Genomic DNA, 25,448 nt, shown 5'->3' on the forward strand with positions numbered 1-25,448 from the left:
AAACATCGGCAGTGTACTTTTCTTAAGGACGCAGCTGTGTTTTTTGTTTTGGCAGGGATCTTCTACTGAACATCATGATTGATGATGTCACTCATTAACTTGGCAGGGCTGCATCCACTTTTGGCAGACTTGGGCATGTTTGAACGTGGTGCTGCTGTGTCAACAAAAGTTGTTTTATACTAAGCATTCTCTCCTTATAGGCCTTTATGTGGAACAAATTCACATACTGGCTACCGACCGACAACATGAGGCAACTTCATTGCTTCCTTCTGCTCTTCTTGTGGCAAAGTTTCAGGTGCAGAGCCTGCCATCTAGCATACAAAGAAACTTTGTCGTCTCCCGACTTCTTTTTGGATGTTGAGCTGTGTGTGTGTGTGTGTGTGTGTATTGATGACCACCATTTTCTTTCTCCCTCCTGTATGCACCAGCCTCTGAGATTCATATTTCATTTTGATGGGGTGCTCTATCATCATATAGGAGAGGTGCCTTCAGGGTCATGAACAAGGAGATGGAGGTAGAAAGACCTTGAACCCATAAGTGGTGAGGGGGCGAGGGGGAAAGACCACCGGCTCACTGGATGGATTGCATCCTTTGTCCGCCTCTGAGCTCATTGCAGTCAATTATTTGGATGAGTAGTCACTGGGAGCTAGTAAAAAGAATGGCTCCTTTGCCCATTTCTCTCTCTGTTTCATTTAACCTAGAAACTTCTTATTATAATAACCGGCAATCATATTGATCTTGCTTATTACAGAAGCATTATAGAAGATGACAACTTAGCGATCAAATGGAGCTTTCATTGGATTCAAGTGAAAATGAAACCCATTAGGGAACTGTTATTTAAGCAGTTATCATTGCGTTGACTGAAATGTCAAACTAGTAGCCTTCTAAGACTGTATCCAACACAGAGAAGACGCATCACCACACTTTCAGTTGTGGATGAAGATTTATTAATCTGTGCTAAAGAGCCATAGACCTTGCCCTTGGCGGGAGGTGATACAAGGTAACACACAATTCTGTTGGGGTTAACTGCTTTGAAGACAGAATGACAAATGATCAATAAATATACAGAGTGATGAGGTACCTTGGGTATGTTTTACTGGGTTTACATTTTGCCCTAGATGACCTCTCTTTATAACTTTGACCTCATTGGATCCACAAGGAAGAGGATGCAAATGTCTGCTAGTGAGGCCTCCATCTTATTATTAGTTGTATTGATATCTTTGTGCTTTTTTAAAAACAACACTGCCACCACCCTAAACCATAGAGGGAGAAGACAAATTATGGGCCACATGAGAGATCTAATGTAAGGTCTTGGAAAACCAGTCTTTTGTGCGTCAAATTTTGTCCCCTGATCCCACAAGCCTGCCATCTTCAACCATGTAATCTGTATTTGGCCCTTTGGATGTTGGCAATGAATATAAAGAAACAAATAATAAATAGCAGGTTATTTGCCCTATTTGTATTTGTCTCTCAAGCCCAACTGAGGGTCTTTTCCTGCCGGAGCACTTGTTTCATGCTTAAGTTTGTCCTATTAGAACGAAAGGGATGTAAATATGCTTAAGCTTGGTTGCGCCTTGCCTTGGTGAATTTCACAGGCGATGAAAGATTTGGTCCTAGGGGGCTTTGTTGTGGGAACTCCTGTTGTGCAAAGGTGCTATGATGAGTCAAAATGGCAAGCAGGTGATACATGGCAGGTTACTTTTCCTGTTTAGTGTGTTGGCATTTTGAGGAGTGAATTTTGTGGGGTTTTGCACTGTGAAGGTATTTTAAACAGATGTTTTATCACTTTAGCATGTTCTTCTACTCATGTTGCAATCCTTGTAGCTTTGTTGAATGTTTGTAGTTGGTGATTTTTATTTTTTAGTTACAATAATGTGCAATTTCAAAGGGGGAAACATCATCAGGGAAGGACTCCCCTCTGCTAGATCACTTCCCCATATTTTTCTACCCTGACCTGCTGAAACCTATGGGTTACCTGAATTGTTTCTTTTGCTAAAGTGAAAGCAACTTGGGATGACTGATTTGGGGGCTGGAAAATGTTTAAAAGTCCATTTTCTTTGCATAAGCCTCTCCCACCAAACTTAAACCTCAGTGGTTTAATATTTGTAAAACTAAAGGCTGTAAGAAGAATCACAAAATCATGTGTATTTCTGTCCTAAGACTTGTATGGTTTAAGAACAGTCTAAAACCTGATGAATTCAGCTAAAATTCAGATGAATTGCAAGTTAAAGCTGAAATTGCATATAGCAGAACACAAAAAATTCTTGATAGAGCGTGTCTAACAGTTCCCTGTGCTACAGAATAACTGCATATTGGCTCAATAATCATAATGCTTACCAGAATAAGAAGTGTGTTTGTGTGTGGATAAATTTACTGTCGGTAGTGAAAGCTGTAGGTAGTCCTTCAAACGGAAGAGGTCAAATTAATGACCTCAGAAAGTTATTTATTTGCTTCTACTGTAATGTATAATGTGCTTAAGTAATCAGTTGCCTGCCTTCTTAACCTGGCTGAGATGCAATGATGGCTAACTGATGTAAAGAAGGGAATAACCCCTGAAAAACAAACAAAGGATGTGAATACATAGAGATCCCATTAAGGCGCAGAAATAAGGAAAAGCCGTCTCTCAAGATGTGTTGGGTGGGTCTTATGGCGTGGTTCTGGGAGATATCCTTAAGGGCACAAAATTGGCTTTGAAAGAGAAAATATCAGTACCGTGATTGGTAAAATAAGAAGCATGTCCTAGTGCACTTTATTCTTTTGTATAAATGCTACAGGCCATTCTTATCACAGAAGGGAGAGAGGGTAAAAGGAGGCTGATATACAAGATCATTTATAAGGGAACAATGTATAGTGTGTGATATGTATACCTTGAATTTATGATCGAAGGGGCCAATGCCTGGGAAGCACTGATGCACAAACTCACAAGCATCCCTGGAGAGCTTTCTTGCCTCTTCTGTCAGTAGGGGGTAATGGGGAGTCCATTTGAATACCCAGAGCCTTCCCCCACCCCATAGAAGAGGACGGGTGAGGACAGATGACCATTTATCAAGGGGTAGTTTACCACAAGGGACGTGGGTGGCGCTGTGGGTTAAACCACAGAGCCTAGGACTTGCTGAATGGAAGGTCAGCGGTTCGAATCCCTGCGACGGGGTGAGCTCCCATTGCTCGGTCCCTGCTCCTGCCAACCTAGCAGTTCGAAAGCACATCAAAGTGCAAGTAGATAAATAGGTACTGCTCTGGCGGGAAGGTAAATGGCGTTTCCGTGCGCTGCTCTGGTTTCCCAGAAGCGGCTTAGTCATGCTGACCACGTGACCCAGAAGCTATACGCCGGCTCCCTTGTCCAATAAAGCGAGATGAGCGCCGCAACCCCAGAGTCGGTCACGACTGGACCTAATGGTCAGGGGTCCTTTACCTAGTTTACCACAATATGTGTATAAGTACTTTGTAAGCTGCTTGTCTGCGACATCCTGCCAAGTGGGGAGGATTTTTTTTTTATCTCTGCTACTGCTATTTCCCTAGATCTCTAGTCAGGTGTACCCCTTGATAACTGGGTTGTCATATTTAGTCCTCTGGCTGAAAAAGGTCTCGCACCCCAAGGTTATTATACCACCAAAGGGTCTGGGATGACATAAGAGAGATTGGCTAAGGGATGGTTTGGTAAAATGTGGGAGGATTCCATTATATATTGATAATTAGTAGTCTCATTGAGTATACTAGTGAAGGTTTTTTCTTCTCCAAGGAATGATATTCTTGCACTTAATTTTTAAGTCACAGTGGAAGAGGCTCACGCTCTTTATGCCACAGCTAAGGTTTTACTGAGATTTTATGCAAAGTAGGGCAAAAAAGCCTTGCAATCTGTATTTTGCTTTGCTAAATGTTGTGCAGTAAATCTTTAGAGGGCAATTGGGTTTCCCCATGTAATTTCAAACGTAAGACATTTGTTAGCTTTTATAGCAGCAATATTTTTAATTCCTCCCATGTTGCACCGTTGCCTTAAACTCCATTAGTTGCTCTAGTTAACTATATAGACACCTGAAGGCAGTCCTGTTGACATCTGAAGGCAGCCCTGTTTCGGGAAGCTTGTAATGTTTGCTTTTATTTTATTTTTTGTATTTTTGTTCGTAGCTGCCTAGAGTGGATGAGGCAACCCAGTCAGATGGGTGGGGTATAAGAAATAAAATTATTCTTAGTAGTATTGTTATTATTAGCTCTCCCAGTGTTCAGTTTTGACTTCAAACATTCGTCCATGTCTATACTTCTCTCTCTCTTACCCCCACCCCTGTATCTATGGGTGGAAAGGTATTGGTGGTTGACATACTGGTCCAAGTAAATAAGATATAATTAGGCAATTAATGAGGTCAGCCTATTCTTAAAGACAAAAATTGACAGCCTTACAGTGAGCCTCTCCATATCAATTTTAAAAAATGACATGAAGCTCCCCCAAGCATTATTATGGGCTTATCCAAATGAATCCAAATATGTTAGTCTCAACATATATACTGCAGCCTAGTGCTTTAAGGTGAGTACATATTATCCCCTGCTATCAGATCGTTCAGTTTTGTGCATACGGAAAGCAGGTACTACTCTCCAAAAGCACTGCAGGTATGGGGGGAAAGTAGCCTATCTTGAAAGCGTCCATACACAAATCAAGATTGCTCCCCTCCCCCCAATACACATGCACAGTGACTGTTAAAATGCCTGGGAAGAGAAGAAATATAGGCAACAACTGCTTGAGGCATTGTGCCAAATCTGGAAGTACCCCAAAAACCTAACTAAAAGGGGGGGGGGATGAGGCAGGGTGGCTTTACGTGGGCCCCGCCAACCTGTATGTGGGTCTGCAATGAAACCCCTGCACAAATCGGTCACTATGTCAATCCCTGCTCCCTTCATTCCTCCTCCAGTTACCCTTCTATGGCACCATCTTGGGTTGCTGGAGCCAGAGAGCAAAATGAGATCTGGAACTGACATGCCCTAAACTCAAGAGTTCCCTGCTCAGGTTGACTGGAATTGGGTAGTGGATGTTATGCCTACAGCCCAAAGTATCAGGAAAGTACCGAAAGGAAAGGGTCTTTCTAACACACGAAGAGTTGGATCAGACCAGTTGGTGGACCATCTAGTCCACCACCTTGTACTCACGGTGACCAATCAGATGCCCATGGGAAGACTGCAAGCACAACCTGAGCGCAACATCTCTCTCTCTGTCCGTGCGCAATTCCCAGAAACTGGTATTCAGGGCATACTGTCTCCAGCAGTAGAGGTAGAACATTGTCATTATGACTGGTAGCCTTCTCCTCCATGAATTAATCTAATTTGTCTGTGTCCAGGACCTCTCAGTGTGGGGTGGGGCCTGACCCCACTGCTCTCTTCCATCAGTTTTTGTGCTGTTAATGCTGCAAGGCTTCATCAACATTTGATTTCATTGAGGGAGGTGCAGATGGAAGGAACTGTTAACATGTTTTTATCAGGTGCTTCTTGGGACAACACAAATTATGTAACCTGTTAGTTTGGGCAAGGTAAGCGAAATCTATAAATTCAACGTGCCATCCCCATTACCTGTTGTTGGTTTTTTTGCCATTTTAGCCCAAGCCATAATTGAAATGCAGAAAGCTAGCACTTCACTAGCACCAAATTGCTAATTTCTCATGCTAGTTAGTTTATTCTCTCTGCAGCTGTCCCTGCTGCTTCTCTCTCTCTCCCCCCTTCTTTCCACCACATTAAAGTTGCTTGTCTATTTCGGTCTCATGCTTGCCTCATAAAGCAGAATGTACTCTTGAAACGATTCTCCTTAAATGAATAGCCTCGATCATCCAGAATCTACCTATTGGCATTTTAAAATGAGACCTCTTCTTTAAAAAAACTCACCAACAAACAAAATCAAACATAAAGAGAAACCTTACAAGGGAAGGCATTTGGGTAAATGTGGCTCAGTTAGCATAGCTGTTATGAGAGAAATTGTGCATTAAAATACAGATGTAGTTTTTTGTTGTATTTTGGAGTGTGTGGCCGTTGACCTAGCTAGGCAGTTGCTGCAGACTTATGGCATGTGCACCCCAGAGCTTTTCTCTCTTGCTCTTTGTCAAACGTAGCTCTTGTGGAGTTCAAGATGGAAAAAATACACGGGGAGGAAGCCACAAACAGCCTGAAAGCTTCCAGGTTCATCTTGCTTGCTAGCCTGAACAGCGAGGAATTCTAGCTGATCTGGAGGCCTTTATAGTAATCGGGAAGTATCAGCCAACCTGTTCTGACCTGTTGATGTAAAGAGGAGGCTCTCTTGGCTGGTTTCCTCACCATTCTTTCCTTTTGGAAAGAAAGGTCCGTATAGTTAAAGCTATGGTTTTCCCAGTAGTGATGTATGGAAGTGAGAGCTGGACCACAAAGAAGGCTGATCGCCAAAGAATGGATGCTTTTGAATTCTGGTGCTGGAGGAGACTCTTGAGAGTCCCATGGACTGCAAGAAGATCAAAGTCATCCATTCTGAAGGAAATCAGCCCTGAGTGCTCACTGGAAGGACAGATCGTGAAGCTGAGGCTCCAGTACTTTGGCCACCTCATGAGAAGAGAAGACCCCCTGGAAAAGACCCTGATGTTGGGAAAGATGGAGGGCACAAGGAGAAGGGGATGACAGAGGACGAGATGGCTTGACAGTGTTCTCGAAGCTACCAGCATGAGTTTGACCAAACTGCGGGAGGCAGTGGAAGACAGGAGTGCCTGGCGTGCTCTGGTCCATGGGGTCACGAAGAGTCGGAAACGACTATACGACTAAACAACAACAGAACTATGGGGTGATTTCAATACTGAACCCCCACTTAACACTCCCCCTTTCATAGAATCGTAGAGTTGGAAAGGACCCACTGGTCATCTAGTCCAACCCCCTGCATTGCAGGAATCACTGCTGAAGCATCCATGACAGATGGCCATCCAACCTCTGCTTAAAAGCCTCCAAGGAAGGAGAGTCCACAACTTCCCGAGGGAGACTGTTCCACTATCAAAACATAGGCTCAAGAATTCTTACAGGCTTCCAGCGTGATACTTTCACCCAGCTGACATGCTTGGTTGCTTTTCAAAACTGGGTTGGCCATATGCTTCTGGCATTCAACGTATCCATTCCACCAGGTCTCCGATCCTCTTACAAGAATGCTGGGTGTCTGTGTCTGTGTGCGGTTTGCCACAAGAACGTTACTTGATGGATTGTGTCCCCGACCATGTGTACCCTGCACTCATGCTTCCTTGTAGTACTGCCAAACCACTAACTACGTAAGCAGTCCAGAAATTTTTTTACTCCATTTCTAGGCACTGACTGATAAGATCAGTTTCATCTTGATATGTTTAGATTGCAAATATGTGCTGCAAATGGCCACAGCGACCTTCTAGCACCTCTCTTGCTACAAGGCAAGTTTCCTTCCGGTTAAAATACAAAAAAGAAAATATGGCAGAACTTAAGAGGGCAACCTACTGATTTAGTAACAAAAGGAAAGGGCAAACGGGCATTTTCAGAATCATGATGCCATATGGACAATAATTTCCACAGTTAAATAATCCAGAGGAAGGTAAAACTAGCAAAAAGCCCAGGTTCTGCACAAGAAGTCAAGCTTTGTTTCAGACGAATCAGGAAGAATGCCACATTCTCTTATATCCTGTTTTAAAAACTGTGATCACACAAATAAATAAGAGAGGGTTTCTGCACAGTTACCATGAATGAATTCAGATTGTCGGGAGCGGGGAGGGGGAAATATTAATTTACAACTCTGTCCTCCATGTAATAACTGTGGTAAAAGTTTGTTGCTGAGTTAATGGAAGTAACAGCACTCCTTCACACATTCTGCTGGGAAAATCTCGCCTCTCTGGAGTGCCACACAGCTGTAATGCTCACCAAGTTTCAAAACTGCTTATTTATTCTTGAATTATTATTTTTCACTACCGTTTGTACCTGGCCTTTGTAGCAGCCTGCTGTGCAGCTGTGGCTAAGCAACTGTGCTTTGGGAAGTCTTCCTTTGAGGAGCGATAGCGTAACCCAGTGCTTAGTGTGTTGGACACAGATTAGAGAGTCCTAAATTCTGGTAATACCTTTACCTAAACCAGGCATCCCCAACCCTCCAGATGGTTTGGCCTACAACTCCCATGGTCCCTAGCTAATAGGACCAGTGGTCAGGGATGATGGGAATTGTAGTCCAAAACATCTGGAGGGCTGAAGGTTGGGGATGCTTGACTAAACAGAGTGTTGCTTTTCCGAAATATTTCACAGACCAAAGCAGCAACACTCATCTACCAGCTTCAGTATTCCCATCTCGTTTCCTTTTGACCGAGCAAAGCCTCCCACCCACAAGAACTGCACTCGATTCTGTTTCATCCCAACCCGCTGCACCCCACTCTTCTGTACCCCCACATTCTATGACACCTGAACTGATAAATTAAGTGGAGAAGGGGAAGAGGCCGAGGCAACAGGAAAGGACCCATCCCAGCAGTTTATGTCAATGTTAAATAGCTCAGAGGACAAAATGCCCCACAGAACTTGGCGCAGCACAATTGCCACGAAGAAGAGCAAAAGTACACAACTTCCACCTTTCTCAGTGAAGAGGGATTATTTGTCCCTTTACAACACAACCTGTTAGGGCGGCAGAAGGGTGGATTTATGGGAGCCCAACACAAGCATGCGATTGTATGCGTTTGGCACGAGTGTCGTGGAGTGTCTCCCCATTCCCCATTCCGCCCCCTCTGTCGGTGGTGAAATCTGCTTCTGCCGTCGCAGCCATGCCCTTCGGTTATGTGGGGCAAGATCTGAGCGTCTGAGAAATATTTCCAGAATTAAACCTTTCCTTGTGCAGAGATTCTGAGCTGTGTTTTTGTGGCCTCACAAATAGATCCTTGTAATGCTTTTATGAGTTTGGCAATCGCAGGCTGTTTTATTTTTGGCTCAGCTGCGTTCCCTCCCCCTCTCTCTTCCTGCCCAAGCCTGGCCCGGCTGTACTGGCTACCTGTCAAGTTTTGGTTTGCTTGTAAGAAGCTTGTGCATTGACTTATAAAGCCTTTTTGGAACAAAGGCCAACTTCTCCTCCGAGTCATTAATTTCCCGGCTCTCTTTGCCAGCAGAGGTCAGTTGACTCGGTCCTGCTTTATTTCGTCTGTGCCTAAATGCATCACTGTCGGACTCGGTTTTTTGTGACAGCTTTTGGTTAGTCTATCCTTTGCAGCGACTTTTGAGGCCCACCTCGCTTGGCCCGCCTGAATACACTGGCGCTCGTATGCTGGGGGTCTGCATGTTACAAAGGCTTAGTGTTTACGCTAGAAGGAAATATTTCCTTCCAATAAGCTATCTAGCAACCTGGGAAGTCATGGATATATAGCATTTCTGAGCTTTTAAAAACAAGTACAGCATGTCCTTGTTTTACTACTGAGCTCTCAGTTGTTCTTAGGAAAATAATTGGAAATGCTCCTTCTGTACCACTTTTATTTCTGTCTGTCTTGCACAGTTGAGCCACTGAGCAGGCTTTGACATGTGGGAGACCCCTGTAAGGAACTGGAAGTCCACTTTGTCTTCTTTTCACACCCCTAACTGTGTACCTTATGCCACACAGCTCATTCTCTGTCCTTTAGCATCCCTCTGCTTCTCCCAGGGAGTCATGTGTCCAAAATATATGGAAGGTCAGTAAAGTTTTTCCCAGTTTGAGATTCTATTTGCTTTTGTTGCCAGAAGCCTATTTTGTTCTGTGTTTTTTTGTCTCATTATGGCCCTCACATTTTTTTGATGCTTCCTTCCTTCCTTCCTTCCTTCCTTCCTTCCTTCCTTCCTTCCTTCCTAACGTTTTTGTTGTTATCAGTGATAGCGGTGGCAGCAGAGTCAACATTAATGGCCATCCTTTGCTTTTCTCAGTGCAGCATCGTTTCGGAGCTTTTTGTGGGGAGAAATGGTTGCCACCTTTAAAAAATGCCCCAAAGGACCTCTCCAAACAGAGTGAATGGGTGGTAAAATGGCAAACACTGTTGAATGGAAGCAAGTGTCGAGTGATGCCTGTTTGGGCAAAAGCAATCTTAATTTTACATGTATGCTGATGGGGTCTGAGCTGATGGCGACTGACCAGGACAGCTCAATATCCAGCAGGCTTTCCTTAATGTCTTGTCTATAGCACTTGTCTACTACAACTCTCCCCATGCTTCTCCCCCCCGAGGGTTCAAGAAAGAGCACATTCACTTTTGCAAACATGCACCTGGAACCTGGAGAGCAATTGGTAAGGGCAGGGGGTGGGTAGGTTCAAATGGGGATCTGGCCACAAAAGCTAATGATTGATTGATTGATTGATTGATTCAAGAGAAAAGCCAAGTAAGAAGTACACAGCAAGATGCAAGTTAGAAGACATGAAAGTATCTACAGTGGGTTGTGTAGTTAAATCTTTCTGATTTGTTTCCATGGTAGAATTGTACCAATTTGCTGCTTAGGTTGCCAGTAGTGTGCCCATGGGGACAGTCTTTATTTTAATAATTGCATGTGTGTGTGGTGGTGGGGACTTTCTAGTTTTCTCATACACATGCAGAGACACACACATTTCAAGATAAAATGGGTACATGACAGAAGACATAATAGCTGGGCTGAATCTCATTTTCTCTTTTTGTATTTGGTGAGTCATAGGGTTTTTTTGACCTTCAGCTTGCCTTTTAAAAGTGGTGCTAAGGAGATGCCTAGTGCGGGGTCAGCAACCTTTTTCAGCTGACCCTCAGACCTTGTGGGGGGCTGGGCTATATTGGGGGGCGGAATGAATGAATTGCTATGCCCCACAAATAACCCAGAGATGCATTTTAAATAAAAGCACACATTCTACTCATGTAAAAACACTCTGATTCCTGGACCATCCGCGGGCCGGATTGAGAAGGCGATTGGGTCACATCCGACCCCCGGGCCTTAGTTTGCCTATCCCTGGCCTAGTGCATAAAGCCTTATCTGAGGATATAATTATGTTTTCTGGCAAGAAAGATCTTAAATAGAGTAAAAATGAAATTAGCCACAGGCCATGTCTTGCTCTATAATGTTAAAGGTTTCATTAGCTTTTCCAAACTCCTGGGACTATGAAACAGGTGTGTTAATAAATGGCAGGTAGGCTAAGCAGCTTCTGTTTGACTTGCCGCATGTAGAGCCAGCTTCTGTCCAGCCCTGCGTAAATGGACAGTTTTAAGAAGCCAGCATGCTTTCTCTAGCCTTAAAAGCCTAGATTGATAAGAGATAATCTCCTCTCTTCTATCTACAATACTGCTTTTAATGTTGATTCTTGATTTTTATCTTATCCCTCTGCTATTTCCTTGTTGCATTTATGATTTTATTTGCATTGTTCATTGTGCCCCACTTTTGGAATTAATACGATTTGAAAAGTGAGCTAAAAATAGCCTAAATGCATAACAAATGTTGTCAATGTACTGGCATTTGCATGTATGGCATTATCTTCCTACTGAGGCTAGCTAGAACCCAAGCCTGAGCATCTTTCAGAAGTGATGCAATATTTTAAACTGAGCTTGCTCATTCTGGATTTCCAATGTCAAGGGGATGGGTATTGTGCTTTTAGTGTTTCACTGGTATTTTTTGCAGCAAACACATCCTGTTCTGTCATAGACATGCTTTGCTCACAAAAAGCCTATGGGTCATTCCTTGGTATATTCGGTTAAAAGGATCTCAGGTAGCAGAAAGAACTCTGCTTGTGGCCTTGGAGACCTGCTGATAGTTAGAATAAACCAGCATCTTATAACCTGGCGTTCTTCTGATGTTTTGGACTACAATCCCCATAAACCTTACCTTAGTGAAGAGCTCAATTGGAAAAACAATATAACTCAGGTGGTTAGGAAGGCCCAACAGAGACTTCATTTTCTCAGGGTCTTGTGAAAGAACAATGTTAAACAACAATTGATGACCTCCTTCTACCAGTCCACAATAGAAAGTGTCCTCTCATATTGTTATCACAGTGTGGTACTTTGGCTTGACAGCCATGAACTGAAAGTCTTTACAGAGGGTGGTGAACACAGCACATGATACCATGGGCTGTCCCCCTGAGCCCGCTAGATGACATCGCAAGGGATCGTTGCCTTAGGAGAGTGAGAAAAATTCTCTCCCAGGCATCCTCCCCTAGCATCCCTTATCTCTCTTCTGATCCCACCGATCAGCTGTTTCCTTTCAATACTCTCTTCCCTCTTATTTGCCTTAGTGTCTTTTCCTTAGCTGGAGCAGTTTTTTGCTCCTCCTTTCCTTCTAATTTCTCTCCTTATTGCTTTAGTCTTCCTGTTTCCCCCCTTTGCAAGTTTGCTGTCTTTACCTCCCCGCTCCCAGGCAGCCTCCTTTTTCTCTAGCATCCCTTATCTCTCTCCCAATCTGCAAACGATCAGCGGCTTTGTTTCAACACCTACTTCCCTCTTTCAAAAAAAACCAAACCACACCAAAATATGATCTGCTTTTTGCCCCTGGGTAATTTGGCTCCAGGGACCATGCATTCGCTCCACAAGACGCGCAGACATTTCCCCTTACTTTTTAGGAAGAAAAAAGTGTGTCTTATGGAGCGAAAAATACAGTAACTGCCACACTATTTGTGCTCCACATTAGTGAATCTGAATTTCCAATTTTGCCTTTGGATTCACCTATAGGCCTTTGGCCCCTGGAAGGTTTCCCAGCAGGGAAAGTGGCCCTTGGCCTGCATAAAGGCTCCACACCCAGCAGAAACACAGTCTTCCCAGATCAATCAGAGTTGCTAAAGCATGCTGGTGTGCTCTGGTCCATGGGGTCACGAAGAGTCGGACACGACTAAACAACAACAAAGCAGGTTGGGCCCTTCAAAATGAAAGGGCTACTGACCTGGAGCTGAAGCTCCTGTTTAAGGCTCAGCGTGAGGACTACTGCTGCTGAAACAACATATGAACTCCGCTCTTATGAGACCTCCAGCCTGAGCCCTGCATGGAGCTGTCCAAAGTACCACTGCAAAGTCTTGCATTGCCTCATTACTGCTGAGGCCATAATTTAAAACAGGACATCAAAACAGAAATAAAACACAGGCTTTGGGCTTCACTGGGGTATTCAGGCGGCAGCGGCAGCAGCAGCAAGGAAGTTTGAACAGCTTTGCAAAAGTTCCAGTTTTGCAGCTTTGGGGCTTATATTGTTAAAGGCCAGAACAGATGTGATGTTTAATTCATAATGGCATTTGTCACGTTTGTTTTTTTCCTTTAAACAGCAGCCGTGGGGCAGGGGGTGGGGGTCCTTAACTGGGACCTTGGGGTTTAACTCTTTCCCCCAAGCCTCTGCAACAACAAAATTGCTCCCTAAGGTGTTGTTAGCCCCAGAAAGGAAGCTACCGCGGACTTACAATATATGTTTGATTTTAACAACAGAAGTTGGGCTCTGTTATATGTAAGATACTTCATAGAACTGGCATTTATTTTCTTTTTTAAAAACATGGTAAGCAGGAAACGTTTTGTATAAATTTTTCTTTTGGGTGGTTTGATTTCGAGCTCCACAATTAGAGCCTGGAATTGAAGGAGCACAAGCCTACAAACGAAAGCGCCGTCCACAACATCTGGAAGAGATGGTGTGGCCATAAGTGAGCTCATATGCTTGCCTGAAAGCCCAGCCAAGTGAAGGCCCCCATACCACCATTATGGGTCTCAGGCCCCTTTTTGTACCGCAGCATGACCAAGCGTAAAAGCCAGGTTGACTGCAGAAGCCACCCTGGAAAGTGTCAAATGCTGAATCAGCCATTTCTCCTTTCTCCCTGGCTTCTGTGGGAAGTCTTGACGGCAAAATCTGGCAGCAGAAAGAAACTGACAGGGTTTCTTGAGAGACCAGAATAGGACTGGAGATGGGGAAATGCCTCAAAATCTCATTCCTTTGCACTTCCTTGCTAGCAATCTCCTTCTGTGCATCTCGTTGACATTTTCGCTGCCTTCTTCCTCAGGGTGTGCTGTGTAACCTAATCCCTTTGGCAAGGTCAGACGGTTTGTAATCCAGTTAACACAATTCATGTTTTTAAACCCTCCTCCTTTGTTTTAAACCCCACATGGTGGAGTGGGAGAGAGAGAGAGAGCCTGGGCATGTCTCATCATCTCTTTAATTCCTCCCATCATCCCTACCCGTTTTCAGCCAAGCCTGAAAAATTGTTCTGTGTAACTTGAAACCTTGCTTTCAACATTTGGAGTGATACTTTTATCAGGACAGCTGTCACCTCATATACTCCATGTTATTCATTCTGTGGGACCTGCATACCTAGAAAGGTCTCCCATCAGGAAATGTGATTCGCTGGTGTGATGGTGTCCCAGTTTTGCTAGAGCAGCTTTCCCCACCCAAGTACCCTCCTACCATCTTAGACTGCAACTCCCATCAGTTCCAGCCAGCCTGACCATGGACTTCTAGTCCAAACATCTGGAGGGCACCTGGTTTAGGAAGACTGGGCTGGAGTGTGACAAAGAGAGGCAGCTCAAAGATTGGTGCTACATCCTATCCTATCATTATGCCTGTGGGCAAAGGGTTTCAGTTATAGATGCCTGGTAGGCAGAACTTACAGGTAGATATGTGCAGCTGTTGGGGAAATAATCGCTTGTGGGAGCAATCATAATTTAAAAAACAAGGAGGGAGGGGAGTGTAACTCCTTCTCTACTCCAAATCATAACCACTTGTGGCTCCACACACATACACACAGAGAAAGAGAGAAAGAGACATAATGGAATACATATTTGCCCCTATTATGAATATCTAGAACAATGCTTCCCAAAGTTGAGTCTCCAGCTGTTTTTGGACTACAAAACAGCTGGAAACCCGAATTTGGGAAACATTGATCTAGAACTATGTTTAATGTCTAGTTTCGTCATCTGCCCAGTGCTAGGGATATTGCTCTTGGTACAACAGAGTTCCCAGGTACAGACATTTCCCACATTGCATATGGATGTATGGAAAACTTTTAATGTTTGATGTTTCCATGTGTTCCTTTATACTTTGTTGGAAGCTGCCCAAAGTAGTTGCGGCAACCAGTCAGATGGGCAGAGTACAAGAAAATAACATTCTTATTATTTCACTGGTAGGGTAGAAAATAAGGTGTTTGCTCCACAGACACCATTGGGGTTGATGTTAAATTCATTTTCTGCCTCTGGTGACCCCTCCCTCCTGTCACTGAGGGCCAAGCTTGCTGCTATATGCATATCGCCATCCCGTCCTCTGCATATGAGGAATCCATGCTATTTCTTGAATAGCAAGAGAAGGGTAGTGGCTCATTTTACAGACTGACTAGTGGGGAGTGCCCAGCACTGCCTGGAACATTTAGGAAACCAAGAAGTATTGTAATCTTTAAGTGAGTTTGGACCAAAATAGGTGAAGTCACTCCAAAGTCACATTTTGGTCTGCCACCTCGATTCAAAATGGCACCCAGCTTGTGAACAATGAAAACGGCTGCCCCCACCTTGGGAACCTTCAGGAATTCCTCATCTGCATATGAAGAATCCATTCTGTTTCTTAAAGTGCAACGGAATGTTGGCAGTTAATTTTATAGACCGATAGTGGTTTGAGAATGGACAAGGGTGGTGAGGCAAATAGCTGTTCATCGTGCATTTGGTTTACGTTAGTGTTTGTGGCTTAGATCTCATGTTTGGTTTATGTCTTGGCATGAAAGTGCTTATTTATGAATAGCCCAATTGATTTTCCAAGGTTAAAATCCATAGTTTGGATCATGCAGTGGAAATCTACAACATTTCTGTTTCATTTGCAAACCCAATAATTATTGTTGCATTGAAGTTCTTGACATCTATGCTAAAGCATTTTAAAAAATTAACCACCATGGAACCATACAGCACAAATCGTTTTTGTTTTATAGCATAGTACTTATTTAATAGCCTGGTTCAGTAAAATTGAAGTGTTCTTAACTGTACAGGCTTCAGAGGATTCCCTGCAATCCACTTAGTGGCTGGCTATAAGGAAATCCTCTTATTTGGACATAGTTTTGTCCTTCTGTCAGAGAAATAAGAAACGTCCTTAAGGCTGTGATGTCATCAGCACCTCTTTCAAATTATAATCTCAAATAAATGCATTCTTCTAAAGCTAAAAACAAAAAAGTCACGACTTCTTCCACTGCAAGTGTTGTTGTTGTTGTTTAGTCGTTTAGTCATGTCCGACTCTTCGTGACCCCCTGGACCAGAGCACGCCAGGCACCCCTCTCTTCCACTGCCTCCCGCAGCTTGGTCAGACTCATGTTTGTCGCTTCAAGTAGCCACTGCAAGTAGCAGTATGCAATACTTAAGATGTAGGGCTCAGTCCAGCCCTTTTAAGCTTTCAGTGGGAGAGTTTTAAGCACACACACTCCGCCAGAATCAGTGGGGCTTAAATGGGCTTAACTTTGGCTGTGCCTTGCCTGTGGTCTGTGTCTGTGGTCTGTGTCTGCACATCTCTCTTTAAATCTTTGGCAGCTGGTCACATGCTTATGAGGCTTGCATCGGGAACTCTTGTGCTCTTTGCAAATACGTTTTGTGCCAAGGTAACCCCAGATTCTGCACAAGAAGAAAGAGCTGGATTTTGCAACCTTCCCCATGCCCCTGCTTTGCTGGTCTCCTCTGCCAGCACCTAACAAGGAAGATGAGGAGATTGCCTGAAGACTCTGGGTTGAGCTTTCATTTCCAGGTGGAGCTGAGCGATTAGCCTTGTCAGGTGAAGGAGGCCTAAAAGGAGTGAGAGAGGATCATCTGCTGCTGCTGTTTCCATCAGAAAATGGGAGATCGCATTAGAGGCCACTGTGATACTTACTGCACAGGCCTCTGGGACAATTTTCCATTTCACAGTAGGAAAGGTTAGCTATGGAGGATGCCATTCTTGTGTGCCATCAGACAACGTTCCTACAGGGCAACGAATGATTGCCCTAGAGACTCATCACAAGGGCCTCTGGAATGGTCTTGTACCCCACACCTTCAATGCAAGCTAGCATTCCCAGTGTAGCTTCCTATAGGACTGGTGTATGGCAAGCAGTTCTCCTGTTGGGAAATTAGATGTGTCTCCGCATCTTCCTACGGTGTCAATGTGCCCTCTGCAGAAAGGAAAACTTTGGCAGGTGCCCAGCCATGCCGCATATGATTAAGAGCTGTAAAACCGCTAGAAATCCATTTTTTAAAGGGCAGAGAATATAAAACCACAGAATCAATAGTGTTATCAAGTCCTAGTCTGGTGATAAAAAGCCAGAGAACTAATTCCCAGAGAAAACATGTTTTCAGGGTGTATTCTCTCCCAGAGGTCATTCCAGAGCTTCGGTGCTGCTCCTTAGAAACCCTTGCTTTTTAGTTTTCTAATTTCTCTAGAAGGAGGGCTTCTGAGCAGAGCTTTAGATGAAGATCTGAATGGTCAACAGACAGGTAGAAATGTAGTTGTTCCAAACATAGTTTTACAAAGCCCAATCCATAAGCAACAGGTATGTGAAACTGCCCTTGCACTGAACTACACAACTGATCAATCTAAGGCAAGGTTATTGATTCCTGACTGTTTCTAGCTCTCGAAGCTCTTTGGTGGAGGTCTTTCCTTGCCCTCCTCCTATCTGAAATTCTGACCACAGATACGAAGGGTTGAACCTAGCACTTTTTACAAGCAAAGCGTATGCTCCTGCGCTGAGCACCCCCTCCCCTTCTTTTGCAACCCTTGTGCTTATCTTCAGAAGGCCTGGGGCAGGGGGAGGGGGAGGTGGCGACTGCAAAGGGCATGACAGGCGCTTTTAAGTTTCAGGACTGTAATTGACTTGGAGACTTGGACGAAAGCCGCAGAAGGTGCTAGTTATGCTGGAGAGATTAGAATGGGCAGGGATGGTGGTGGTGGGTGCGCTTGTTGCTCCTTGCCCTTGTTTAACCATAAAGGCGCTCTCTGATCTGCTTACAGAATTAATAGCCTAAAGCGTTACCTCCTTTAAAAATCCAGAAGCCTGTTTTTTACCTGTACCCTGCAGGCTTTGACTTCCTCTGGAAGGAAAAGAAGAAGAAGAAAGTCGAAACTTGCAAGGAACCACATCAAAACCATTCAGACCTGCTGTTTTAAGATCGCGGGCCAAAGGGTGGTCACATCTGTGTTTATGGAATACGGCGTTTCAGACATTTTTTATTAAATATGAGAATATTGTTCAGAAACTCTTTGGAAAAGTTGAGCCGAAAGGGGGTGCCTTCCCTCCCCCCCCCCCGGCTGACAAAGAGCCAAGAGTCAGGAGCTCCTTTCTCTCTCTCTCTCTCTCTCTCTCTCTCTCTCTCTCTCTCTGCCTCTGGAGCAAGCTGCGTAATGGATAACAGATGGTCATGCTCAGCAGTTAGGGCAGTTCAGCTGGTTTCGGCAATGATTGCAGCAGAGTTTGCTGTGGTACATCAGAACAGCTGTTTTTCCTTTCTCAAATTTGAGCATTACAGTGGATGTTTATTTTATAACAAAACAGTTTTGTTTAGAGGGGACATAAAACCTGGGAGCTTGGATGCCCCGCGCATTCTCAGCAAATCTTTGCACGTAATGAATGCCTGTCAGACAGTCTGAAGAGTGGCTATTTGCAAGCAGGACCAGGAGCCATCAATTACTCCCTATACATCTTCTCTCCGATATAAGTCATGCTTATTTCGGATCACTTCCTCTTAGATCCTTTTCCTGCAATTTGGCAGTTGGCAAATGACTTCTCTCTGACTGCCACTGATGGAGGAAACAACTGGCACCAAATTCCAAAATTAGTTTAAAATTAAAGTGTTGACATAAAAACTGTTCCACAGCGCATGGAAATGGCCTAATTTTCAAACTGGCATATTAAGGATTTGTGTGCGTTTCAGGCACTTTCCCCTTTTCTGTTCTACAAAACGCTAAGAATAAATTTGGGAGGATTAGAGTAGGAAAATATACCCCAAAGCTCAAACCGGTTAAATTAACTTTTTTGTGTGTGGGGAGCGGGGATGAAGAAATGTAAATGACCCAAAAAACTGAATTTAGTGCTGCAGAAAGCATTCCCTAATCAGCATATGGTTTGCCTATTAATTTTTGAATAATGACTTTAAACAAGAGTAGGCAGAAGGTTGCTAGTGGCCCCACTGGTAGGCCACCCTCTTCTGCCTGCTGGTTGCTGTGATTCCTGCATAGTATGTCAGATTAGGGGGACCTCGAACTGGTTCAATAAAGCACTTCTTTTGTCCTTAAGTGAGAATTTATACTTAGGTAACTCTTGTATGAGTGAGCCCCACCATTCACTTTAGCAGAGGAGGCATCTTAGTGCACACGCAGCCTCTCCCACACTTGAACTAATGGGTCTGATGAGCTGTACCCACGGGTACTAAAGGAGCATGCAGATGTAATCTCAGAGCCTCTCTCTGTAACCTTCGAGAATTCTTGGAGAAAAAGTGGACTGGAAGCAGGCAGTTTTTGTCCCCATCTTCAAAAAGTGGAGGAAAGAAGAAGACTCGGGTAGCTACTGATTGGTGAAAACTCTGATCCTAAACCTCCACAGCCTTGCGACTATACTCATTCATGAGAAAGTATTTGGGACTAAACCCCCAGGAGCAATCCGTACCTGCTGTCATGCAGGACATTTTCAGGAGAATAAAAGGCTAAGGAGTAAACCCTAAACAAATCCAGAGTGCAGTCCCTAAGGCGGTTGAATGGCACCTTGTACACCTCCTTCTGGCAACTCCTGCAGCCAAGCTGGTGCCAAACGTATTGCTCTGCTTTCCTTTGGACCACATCAGTGAATCCAAGGGGGAGGGAAGATTTGGGCAGCCCAGGACCTCCATACACGCTGCCCAGTCTTGCACCCCGGGGAGGTCACTTCGGTGCTTCAAAGACAAGAGTGTGTAGAACGCTTGGCTAAGATGGGGGTTCATATCACCACTTTCCAAAGTGAGTGACATTGGGCCAGTCACCCTCTCTTAGCTCAGCCTAGCTCTCAGGGGCATTGTGAAGCTGAAATGCAATTAAGAGAGAACTGTGTACGTCAGTGGAGGTACCATAGCTGGGAAGGAGCCATAGCTCAATGGTAAGAGCATGTGCTTTGTTTGTTGGATGTCCCAGGCTCAGTCCCTGGAATCTCTTTGTGTGCCTGAGACGCTGCAGCCACTGCCGGTCAGAATAGAAAGGACTGACTAAGATGGGCAATCTAACGCAGTATAAGGCAGCATCCTGTATTTCTCTGAACAATTTGGAGGAAGTGTGGGATACAAATGCAATAAACAAATGATGGGATGTTGCTATTCATTAGGCAGGTTGTCTGTCTTCATCTTCAGGGGAAACTAGTCAGGGGAATTGTCCCACTCCTTCGCTTCCCTGCATTTCCAATCAACTGCAGAAAAAGCATTGGGCAGAGGAATTCCTGCCCCTTAGCAGGATATTTTGGGCGAACAGTTCACCAAGCTGTTGCGTGCACATTGCAGAAAGCTAGCACTTGGTAAGTGGGTATCTGAGCTCACTCAAAGTTGGTAAAAAGAAATAAATCTATGGGACTAGCTCTGCCTTCTGGGTTATATGGTCTCGGCGGCCACTCCCAGTCACCAGTCCAGCTGCCGCATTCTGGATTAGTTGTAGTTTCCGGGTCACCTTCAAAGGTAGCCCCACATAGAGCGCATTGCAGTAGTCCAAGCGGGAGATAACTAGAGCATGCACCACTCTGGCAAGACAGTCTGCGGGCAGGTAGTTCAATGCTTCTGAGAATTGGCAGTGTTGACCAGAGCTGCTTATGCCTGCTTCAATTCCAAGGATTGAGTGTTGTGTTTCCCCCCTGTAGTTGTAGGTCTGTAAGGGGAATAGGGGTCTCCTAACACCTCTCAGAGCCCTCGACAAACTACAGTTCCCAGGATGCTTTGCGGGAAGCCACAACTGTTTAAAGTGGGATGAGAGTGCTTTAAATTATAGTGCAGATGGGGCCTCAGTCAAGTGCTCCTTCTCAGCTGCTGCCCTCCTACCTAGGTATCTTACAACTGTGTCACACACATATGTATGTTCAGCAATACACAAAGCAGATGCTGCGATTGGGCTGCATTCGCGCTAGTATTTGCCAGTCACATGAGGCAGGGCAGCAGCTGTTCAAATGTTGCATGTCCTTGACTTGGAGGAATTTTTAAAGTTCCTAACCTCTGATTCCATCATTTTGTATTTAATTGAGTGTTTGCCATTGAATCATATTAGTGAGCCAAGGTGGGGACGGGGGCCGAGCCCTTTTGGTGTCTTCTCCTCTCTAATTAACTTCAGTGACAAATTGTGTTCACACAAGAAACAGCAACAATAGGAGAGTGTCGTTAGGAACACCTCATTTCTCCCCCTTTTTAATTTGGACAGGCCCCATCTTGTGAAAGATTGCTTTGTTAGCAAACCAGTTATCAGAAAGACTGCACTTCCGAGATGATTAAAGCCAGGGTTTGAATCGGAGTTGATTTGGAATGAATGCACACCCTAATTAAAATTTCTGTTGCTTCTATTTAGATGAAAATACTGGAGATGGTGAATTAGATCTAAGTGGAATTGACGACAGTGAAATAGATATGGTAAGAATGCTTCCTCTTTCTTACTCTGCCCCAGCCTCCAATAAAATTGTCTCTGCATGCAATATGCATTTTGTTTTACCGGGAATAAAAATATCTGCTTTATTCTGCTGACGATGCATGCCATAATCGCTTAGATTATTCCAGCACCAATAGCAAGAGATTAGAGCAACAGTGATGAGAAACCCACACAATGTCAGGTGTAGATTACAGATACAGAGCACTGGCATAACATTTAGTGGTTGTCTGCAAGAATGACCAGATTTTTACAAAATCAAAATGCTTGCAGTGTGTTATCAAAATGATGTCAAGAGAGGCAAACGCTGTAACTTTTTTTCTTTTTGAGGCATGCTATGGTTGGCTGTAGGGTCAGTGTTTCTCGAACTTGGGTCCCCAGCTGTTGTTGGACTACAACTCCCATCATCCCTAGCTAGCCAGACCAGTGGTCAAGGGTGATGGGAGTTGTAGTCCAACAACAGCTGAGGACCCAAGTTCGAGAAATGCTGCTAGGTGCTCAGGGATGAGGTACTTCCTTGTTGGTAGAGTGTTGTGCTTTAAATTGATGTTGTGAAAGGAGGAGGGGTGGATTTAGACGGCTCTGTGGTACCCGCAAGAGTATCTCCTCCATACATGCAACTGTAAATAGTTCATTTAATGAAAGTGGTGACTACAGTGCTGGTATCAGGGAGCCCTGAGGAGCTCTGATGCGTGTTGCCTCCTCCCTTCCCTCCCTTGGTCCTCTTTTCAAGATTGTCTACCAACTGGATCTCCTTTGGTGGCTTCTCCTTTCTCCACACCCCCAATCCTTCTTCACCTCTCTCATTCTATAACCTGCCTCTCTGCTGCCTTGCTTCCCCTTCTGCTCTTTGCCACACCGATGCCTCTTTCTCTCCTCTCCGTCACGCGGAAGCCCCAGCCAGGTCAACGGAGGAGAGGTAGAAGCGAGGAGGTGATGGAGTGGGCAGCAGCTGATTGGGCAGAGTTCCTATGTCTGCTGCTGAAGAACACGAAAAACAAAATACTTACCTTTTTTCCTTTTGGTCCCTAGTATATACTTAATGATTCCGAAGCCAAAATAAAAGCAGAACTCTGGATGAGGGAGAATGCAGATTATCTGAAGGAACAAAAGGGTAAGCCAAATGAATGGAAGTCTCTTTCGGGTGAGTCATGTAGTGAAGTCTTGAGGCTGAAAACATTCAACTGTGATTAATCACTTCATTGTAGACCTAATTCTGTTGCCTTTCAACAGGGTTTCTAACAGTGCCTTAGCAACCAGCGTGGTATAGTGCAGCCTTCCCCAACCTGATGCCCTCCAGATGTTTTGGACTATATCTCCCATCTGGTCTAGCCGGTCTAAAACATCTGGAGAACACCAGCTAGGGGAAGGTTGGTGTCGTCAATAGGGGATCCAGTTAGGACTGGGGAGGGGGAGAATCCTAATGCAGCTACAAAGCTTACTGGCTGATCTTGGGGGGTTGCTACTCTCTCATTGTCTAGCCTACCCCACAAGGGAGGATAAATATGTGGGGGTGCACCCTGTACCTTAAGCTCACAGGATGAAGGGCAGGATGAAAATGAAACCAACACTGGTTTTGGCATATTGTGGCATGACTAAGAGCGAGCTGCAAGCAAGCAAGATGATTTCAGATAAACTTATTTCCGGAGGGGTAGCTGTGTTAGGCTATTGCAGCAAAACCAACCAGTTGTTTGTAATGTAATCATAGTGCCGTGCTTTACATCCTTGATGATAGGGTTTCTGAGATAATAGTCCAGTCCAGATGCTGTGCTGAACTATTGGTTTTGCTTGCATGCATGAGCAGCAGTGCACTTGAAGCTCCCCCTCCTGTCTTCTCCTCTGGCACAGCTAAGGGAAAGCTGTGCTAAGCATCCATTGTCTAAAACCACAGTTCCTTGTTCCATCCAAACTCAATGAACTCTAGTTAGCTTAAGCTCTATTTTGTTCAGACGAGTCAGGATTGGTGGACACTATAAAAACCTGGGGTGAGTGGGGATGGGAAGGGTGGGGAGAAACAAGCCAGGATCAAATTGAGACTTAAGATCATGGGTTATTTTCAAAACATAGTTTAAACTAGCTAGAGTTCCCAAAGTTTGGATGTAATGAGGAACTGTGTTTAGTTTAGAAACAGAAGCGAAAACTTCTGATCTTGTTTCATGGCTGCACCAGAGGAGGGGTGGGGTCATGCAAGCTTAAGGCACATGAATATTGTACTAAAACATAGTTTGGCATTGCATCTGAACTGGGCCAATGTATGCAAAAAGGCTTCAAGTCATATAAATATAAATTGCACTTGATCATTTGCTACATGCGTATTCCATCATTCCTCCAAGGAGCTTTGAGTAGTGTTTTAGCCTCACAACGACCCCGGCCCAAGTTAGGCTGGTAGAAAATTGTCTTTCTCAATACATCTCAAGGAGTTTCATAACTTCTTAGGGATTTGAACTTTGGTTCACCATCCCCTCCCAAATGCTGTAGCCATTACATGACGTTTGCCTCTTTGAAAGGAATTCCATGCAGAGCTTGACAGTTTGGTAGGGGGATTTATTAGACAACTGGTTTTCAAATCAGTTTCCCCCCTTTCTAACTTAAAGGCCCTCTAGGCCAGGGGTGGACAGGCAGTAGACTATGGTTTACCAGTCATGTTTCTCCAGTAGACCACTTAGTATTTTCTTGGTGCTGAACTAGGCCTTAAACTGATCCAACAAACACCTCTTACGTGCATTAGAAAGAGTGCAGTATCATGATAACCAAATGATTAATTATGCCTTAACTCGTTCTTCACCAGCCTGGTGCTCTCCAGATGCTTTGTGCTGGCTGGGGCTGATGGGAGTTGTAGTCATGTTAGGAGAGGTGCCTTAACTTTAAAGAAACCCCAAACATGCACTCCTGCTTTACCAGCTTAGCATATACCAGTGGGTCACTTAGATTTTGGGTTGCTCTTTTTATAAGTAGATAATGGAACATGAAGCCAGTCTTTCCCTGCTCTAAAGCAGAGTTCTCTGTGTGTACTTCAAAATTTCAACTGTGCAAAGTACTGTGAAATTCTGTGCGCACATATAAAATTATTTTATTCCATGATAGAACTCAGAATGACATACATGGGGTTCCCTTAGTTAAGTTGTCGTTAAAACTAGTCATAGTCTTCTACTAGGCAGATTACACTTGTGCTTTCATACTACTTTTTTGTGTCCTCTTCCAGAAAAAGAAGCAAGGATAGCGAAAGAGAAGGAGCTTGGGATTTATAAAGAACATAAGGTAAATAAACTCTTTTGAATAAGCAGACAAAAAAATGTACGTGGATAGACAATTTTAGTTCAGATTCACCATGCTCTTGGACCAGGCTGATTTAGAAAGCGCAGGGGCAACCCAAAGATTAACTCAGAGAATCAGAGAATTGTAGAGTTGGAAGAGACCCCTAGAGTCATCTAGTCCAACCCCTGCAATGCAGGAAGCTCAGCTAAAGCATCCATGGCAGATGGCCATCCAACTTCTGCTTAAAAACCTCCAAGGAAGGAGAGTCCACAACTTTCCAAGGGTGATCTTTCCACTGCTGAACAGCTCTTACTGTCAGAAAGTTCTTCCTGATGTTGAGTCGGAATCTCCTTTCTTGTAACTCAAGAGCAGGAGAAAACAGCTTGTTTCCTCTTCCACACGACAGCCCTTGAGATCTTTGTAAATGGCTATCATATCTCCTCTTACTGCCAGAAGAGCGATCTTCTTTAGTAAATCTAACCCTGCTTTGCAATAGGTTAAAAGGAAAAATCTTCCTTGACTTGGACTTGGACTTGACTTGGAAAAAACAACCCTGAGATGTGATATAAAAGCTTATATAAACTCTGTTTTGTTAAAATTCATACAGTTGCTTTTCTGCTTCTCTTACCTTGTAGGAGTAAATATTTTTAGTCATCTTTTACTCAAACCTCCCTGATCATTAAAAAGAAAGAAAAAAAATCTAAACACTATTT

At 44.1% G+C, this 25,448-nt stretch overlaps 1 protein-coding gene across 1 annotated transcript in view; it reads left to right on the top strand.

Moving 5' to 3' along the window:
• Nucleotides 1–25,448, top strand: part of BRF1 (BRF1 general transcription factor IIIB subunit) — a 192,053-nt gene that overhangs the window by 109,844 nt on the left and 56,761 nt on the right. The window contains exons 12-14 of the mRNA XM_083734186.1: nt 21,406–21,467; nt 22,513–22,594; nt 24,683–24,738. Coding sequence (XP_083590312.1) covers nt 21,406–21,467; nt 22,513–22,594; nt 24,683–24,738 — 200 coding nt within the window. The remainder of the gene's footprint in view (nt 1–21,405; nt 21,468–22,512; nt 22,595–24,682; nt 24,739–25,448) is intronic.

Source organism: Podarcis gaigeae (assembly GCF_964106915.1).
Source record: "Podarcis gaigeae genome assembly, chromosome: 1".
Classification (NCBI taxonomy): Eukaryota; Metazoa; Chordata; class Lepidosauria; order Squamata; family Lacertidae; genus Podarcis; species Podarcis gaigeae.